Here is a 5,329-nt window from a genome sequence, read left to right as displayed (position 1 = left end):
ATTTGCATTGTTGGGTTTAAGCAAATAAACCTTGCAAACAAATATAAAACTTCAGAAATTGCTAAACAAGGAGATGAGATCAAAAGTTGCTTCTACAAAATTACATAATTAATTAATTGGGTGATGATTTTGCCTGAGAAAACTGAAGTGCACTAACCATGAAGTAAAACAACAGGCAGTTGCAGCCAACAACTATATAGAGCTAAGTCCAGTGGGTCCAAGTTTTGGCCTTCACTAGCCTTGAGTTAGGATGCTTTGCTTTGAGTTCCGAAAGTCCCTAATCACAGCTGAAAGCCTCAGTGAAACTGGCTAATGCCCCGTATTTCAAACATTGCAATCTTTTTAATGAGTTAATTCCAAGCCACGTCGCATCTCACTAGTTTGACTGAGTTGTCTCTGGTGTGTTAGCAATGTTATGAATTCTTCTGTCCCTATCGTTTACGGTGCTTGGTAGATGCGTGCGTGGCCCATTGGAGACACCTCTCATAATTTAATGTGTTCATTAGTTCAGGATTAAATCTATTAAATAACTAAAAAAAGAATAAGTAATAAAATTTGTGGCTGGAAATAACAATAAAATATGATATGTTAAACGGAAAAAAAAAAAGACCATGCAATGGGAGAGATTATTTGTGATTTTACTCGCCTCGTAACTTTTAATAAAAAGATAATGAAATGTTGTTTTCACCAACAGAAAAGATATAACATGCCATTAATATATTCTTTCGGCCATCATGATTCAAAATTAAATTGACTTCCATATTCATAAGGGACACTCATGCAAACCACCTGCATGCAGCAGAAATAAGCTTAATTACACTACAAGTAACTTGCTAATCTGGCAAGTTTGTTGCCTTTCATAAGATACATTACATCTTGTTTTCTGCACCGACCGAAGACTAACGACCCAGTCTGCTCAGGCTCAGCCAAAACCCTAGCTCCGTCAAAACTTTCTCAGTAAAAACATGGAAAAAAGAACATGCATTCATGTTGATTGTAAAAACCCTAAACCCTACTCTAAACTTAAGAAAGATGACGCCTCATCATACGACTAACAGCTCCATGAACCAGATAAGTGAAATCGGCCCGACACGCTATCTTGCTTGGCATAGTACACAATCCCTGGGCTGGTGTGATTATGAATTCCTTCATACGTGGTTACCAAATAGCTGGGGTCTTCGTGATCTCTCTCCACTCTTTTCTTTACCAAACATCCATCAGTTGAGCATCGGTAATAGTTTCTATAAAGTTGAAAATCATTACAAAAATTTATTTAGCTAATTAAAATTATGAAAGTGTGCAGTGGGAATTTGAGGGATGATTATGGTCGTACCTTAGGTTTCGGCTATTCTTTACGGATTTCTTGCCGTACTTCCGCCACTTATAGCCATCGTCTAAATTCTCCACGTCTGTCTGAATCCTGAATGCTATGCGAGAACCTTCTTCCATCCTTGGCAATATGGGCAACGTATCCCTTCTTAAACACAAATCTTTATTGTAAATTATGTAAATATTTTCGTGGCTTCCGAATTATGTAAATATTTATGCAAACTAAGCAAATGTACACTTTTATAAAATGAGGATATAATTTTTTTTAGAATGTTGACCCACAATTTCATGATGGGAAACTAAATTTCCAACCAATATTAACCAGTATATATACATGGTGGTCAATTGACGCTCTAAAATTTGAAATTTCTCTTTATAAATAATAAAATTTAATATTTTTTCCTGTATAATTTAGGCAATTTTATAATTTTTCTTTCACAATATATGTTTTCCCCAATAATTAACAAAAATAAATTATACATTTGATGATTTAGCCCAACTTGAAAAAATAATATTGGCACTGCCTTCGCAATATAAATAGTTTACCCGTTATTTCTTTATGAAACTTCTTTTGAGTCAATCTAATTAAATTGATAAATAAATTTTATCCAAATATTCTAACTCAAGTACCAATATGGGTTTATAATTTTCGAATTTGCTTTGATAGTAGAATTATATGTTATAGGTACTTCTTGCATTAATTTTAAAGTAAATCTAATTATCTTAAAACTCATGGTTAAGAAATTTAATGTGATATCCTGATATTTTTTTTAATAGTGATCTTACGAGCAATTATATAGAACCTTGCTTCTATTACAACATATTCTAGCAAGATAATTGTAAGACCCGGTAAATAACTCTCGAAAAAAGGTTATGTTTCTTGCCTGTTATTGTCCTTTGTCACGGCCGGAGGAAACAAACTTTGTTCAGACGAATGGACCGTAGGAGCAGCTGCAGAGAGATCCGGCAGGGCATGTGGGGGTGGCGCATCTTCATCAGCTAGAAAGTATTCAGAGAGGTCGAAGGAAGAATCATTATCTTCCATATAGACGCTGGGAAAAGCGCCGCCGGCGTTTCCAGCAGGAGAGATTTTGGTTACGGCGACGGCAGCGGCAAGAACTCCACTGTCGAGCAATTCCATTGTGGCCGAAATGATGGATGGAAAGCAGCTATTTATATACATGTATAATAGTAGAAATCTGATCGAAGCAGATGAGTTTAGGCTTTGGGTTGAGGCGAGAAGGGATAGCTTCGCAGTGAGCTTCCTAATTGCCGATGGGAAGCTTCCATGAGGGAGGGGCGTTTGCATTTCTTTCCGCACCGATGCGATATTTTTTCTAGATTTGGGAGCGAAAGCTCTCGCATTTATCCAAGAAAACCAATAATAATAATAATCTTACTCGTAAATAAAATATTTTTATTTTATTTAAAACTAACTTTTAAATTTAAACACATATTAGTTATCATAAGCTTTTTTTTTGAAAAAATTTCGGCGAGACCAATATGAATCATGGTAACATGGGACCTCATAAATAGAAAATAAAGATGTAAGAACTTCAACTAGTATAAATTTTTTTGAATCAGTGTTATATATATATATATATATATATATACTTTCGAGTTATTTTAAGTTGGTTAAGTGTAATACTTTGTTATTAGTTGAAGATTTTGCATTCTAGAAAGAAAAAAAAAGAAAATTTAATAGAGTTCACCTGAAAAAAAGTTCCTGTGCTCTGGCTCCCTCACGTCGACATCTCGGTCGGAGCCTCTCGCCCGGGGTTCCTCGTTGACTGGCGCTCCCTGCCAGCAAGCGCTTCAGCAATTGATCATCTTGGTGACATCGTGCGCTGATCATCTAAGCGAAATTGGCCATCCTGTGTTCTTGGGCGTAGGCTTTTGGCTGTGTTTGGTGAAGTCTTTCTATTTTACCTTCCTCCTCATGCACTACTTTGGTTTGTTCTACTATTCTTCATCGATTTTGTTGCTCTTGAAGTTTTTCGCTAAGTTACTATTTAATGTGTTTCGTGTGGGGTTTTCTTTACTTTTGATTCTCGGGCGCCTTTTTTTTGTCGTGAATCGTTCTTGCTTACTATGGCTTTAGATTATCTTGGCTTTATATTTGCAGGGCTATTGGGTTTTCCAAGTGTTATTAGTTTGGTGTTCAATCCTTCTTGAACGGTTTGTTTAGGGTTTGGATTTCTTCATTGTTGGTTGTTTTATTTTCTTCGTATCTCATTTATTTCTTATTTGGAATGGACAAAACTTAAGAAGATATTATTACTTCCAGTATTTGTTCTTGTTTATAGTTTTCATCTTGGTTTATTGATTCTTGTTTCTGTTATGGTTGAATTACCTAACAAACCATCGTTTTTAGAGACTGTTATGGGTAATAATTATGCTTCTCATGATTTAACTCATATTGTTCCCTCCCAAAAGAATTTAAGGAGGAGACGACACAAGGTATAAATGGTGGATTGTTCAAAAAAGCCATTAGAAAGAATGGAAAACTGATCTCGATTGTTTATATGCAACAGTATAACAATGTATGTGATTATATTTTCACTTATATTTCCTTACTTTACAGCAGTACCAAAAACTTGATCCTGAAGAAAATAAGAATTTAAAATTTAACTTTTAATTTATATATATTGGGATACTACGCAAGTATACGTATCGTTATAAAGCAATATAGGACTTTTTAATTAAGCCCCGAATATCGATCTCACGAGGAAATTAACAATATGCACTTTCGAACAACAATCTTCTATTTCAAAAAGACAATTACTTAAACTATAGTTAATTTGACAGTAATTAAAATTCAAATCTTTTTTATATTTTTGATATTTTGACTAAATAGTAACAACTTCTAAATAACTTGAGTTTATGTAAAAGAAAAGCATTGAATATGAAAATATATTTCTCCTTTTCATGAATCAGCAATAAGTATAGGAATTCTATTGTGAAAGTATGCAAATTGTGTTGTGCAAAAAAGAAGCAATAATATTCTTTACCCTTACTAAAGATTTTATAAAGAACATTGGTTAATTTAAGGTTTGAATAGTTCTGAAGACCGGCTAGATAAGGAGATACCAGCTCTCACTCTAGAGTTCCTTCGATTCCCTCCATCTGGGGGCTAACATCTCGTTTTAGAACCTAAAATAATAAATCAAGTTGGGGGCTTTAACCTATCACTCTACAGTCCTCTAACTCTACACCCTTCAAAGATTATTTCCCTATTTATTTGCACTAAATCATATGAATTACATTTTCATTCATACAACTTCATGTGATTCTATCCAACTGTTGACTGAGACAATAACAGCCCGGTTCTTACATGTTCTCTCAACAAATTTTAACATCTAGATGGGCCAGATCAAGAAGTAAATGAAGTGCATGGAGTTAAATCATCACAACTTCTTCCAACATTAAAGATTAATACTCTCCACAACTTTCATCCAACACATTAATTACTTATCATTTTATGGAGAAAGATAAAAAAAAAACTACTCAAAATCCATGGAGAAAATAAAACCACTTTTTAGTTTAAAAGTAGAAATCATTGTCAAATCAACAAAAAGTCTCGATTAAAACCAAAAGCAGTTTAATAACAAAGATAAAAACTTATCTCAAATCCTCCACCAAACTCTTATAGTTCTTCTGAATCTCATCTCTTTTACAACACTCTATGCTCTCAAAATAATACTAAAAACAAAAAGACAAATATAAATTTGTGGTGCCTCAATCTCTCCACAAGATTCTCCACAATCTTCTCAGGGCTTAGCACTCTCTTCCTCTTCAAGAACCCATCTCAATTGTCTCAACTTCCTTCTTTTACAAATTTCCTAAGAGGTGCCTTGGAAATTCTTCAAAATGTGTCAAAATTTGATGTATTCTGCGAGGGATGCCTCCTTTCACAAGTTTTTTTAATGATATTTTCGTTCCTAGTGGTCATAACCACCCTCTTTAGCCAATAGGTGCCTCAAATGTCTCTTCAAAATTT

General features: G+C 34.2%; 1 protein-coding gene across 2 annotated transcripts; it reads right to left on the bottom strand.

Moving 5' to 3' along the window:
* Positions 1-693: 693 nt before the first annotated feature.
* LOC110032250 (probable WRKY transcription factor 51) lies at positions 694-2,661 on the bottom strand. Of its 2 annotated transcripts, none has more exons than XM_020735817.1 (3): positions 2,214-2,661; positions 1,334-1,477; positions 694-1,241 (listed from the first exon to the last, which is right to left on the bottom strand). In XM_020735817.1, the coding sequence occupies exons 1-3, from the start codon at positions 2,636-2,638 to the stop codon at positions 1,052-1,054; spliced, it is 759 nt and encodes a 252-aa protein (XP_020591476.1). In that variant the 5' UTR covers positions 2,639-2,661; the 3' UTR covers positions 694-1,051. The 2 variants fall into 2 exon arrangements, with proteins under 2 accessions (XP_020591476.1, XP_020591477.1); XM_020735818.1 differs by having other exon boundaries at positions 1,334-1,474.
* Positions 2,662-5,329: the final 2,668 nt, after the last annotated feature.

The sequence above is a fragment of the Phalaenopsis equestris genome, unplaced genomic scaffold (genome assembly GCF_001263595.1).
Source record: "Phalaenopsis equestris unplaced genomic scaffold, ASM126359v1 Scaffold000895, whole genome shotgun sequence".
NCBI classification, from domain to species: domain Eukaryota; kingdom Viridiplantae; phylum Streptophyta; class Magnoliopsida; order Asparagales; family Orchidaceae; genus Phalaenopsis; species Phalaenopsis equestris.
The sequence above is the reverse complement of the archived record's forward strand: the minus strand, read 5'-3'. Positions and strand labels throughout refer to the sequence as shown.

Excerpts from the sequence above, each read along its gene's own strand:
- LOC110032250 (XM_020735817.1), bottom strand. The coding sequence starts at position 2,638 with ATGCAAACGCCCCTCCCTCATGGAAGCTTCCCATCGGCAATTAGGAAG. Across the intron at positions 1,478-2,213 it reads GTGACAAAGGACAATAACAG|AAGGGATACGTTGCCCATAT; the intron begins GCAAGAAACATA and ends TTTGTGTTTAAG. Across the intron at positions 1,242-1,333 it reads AAGAATAGCCGAAACCTAAG|AAACTATTACCGATGCTCAA; the intron begins GTACGACCATAA and ends TCAACTTTATAG.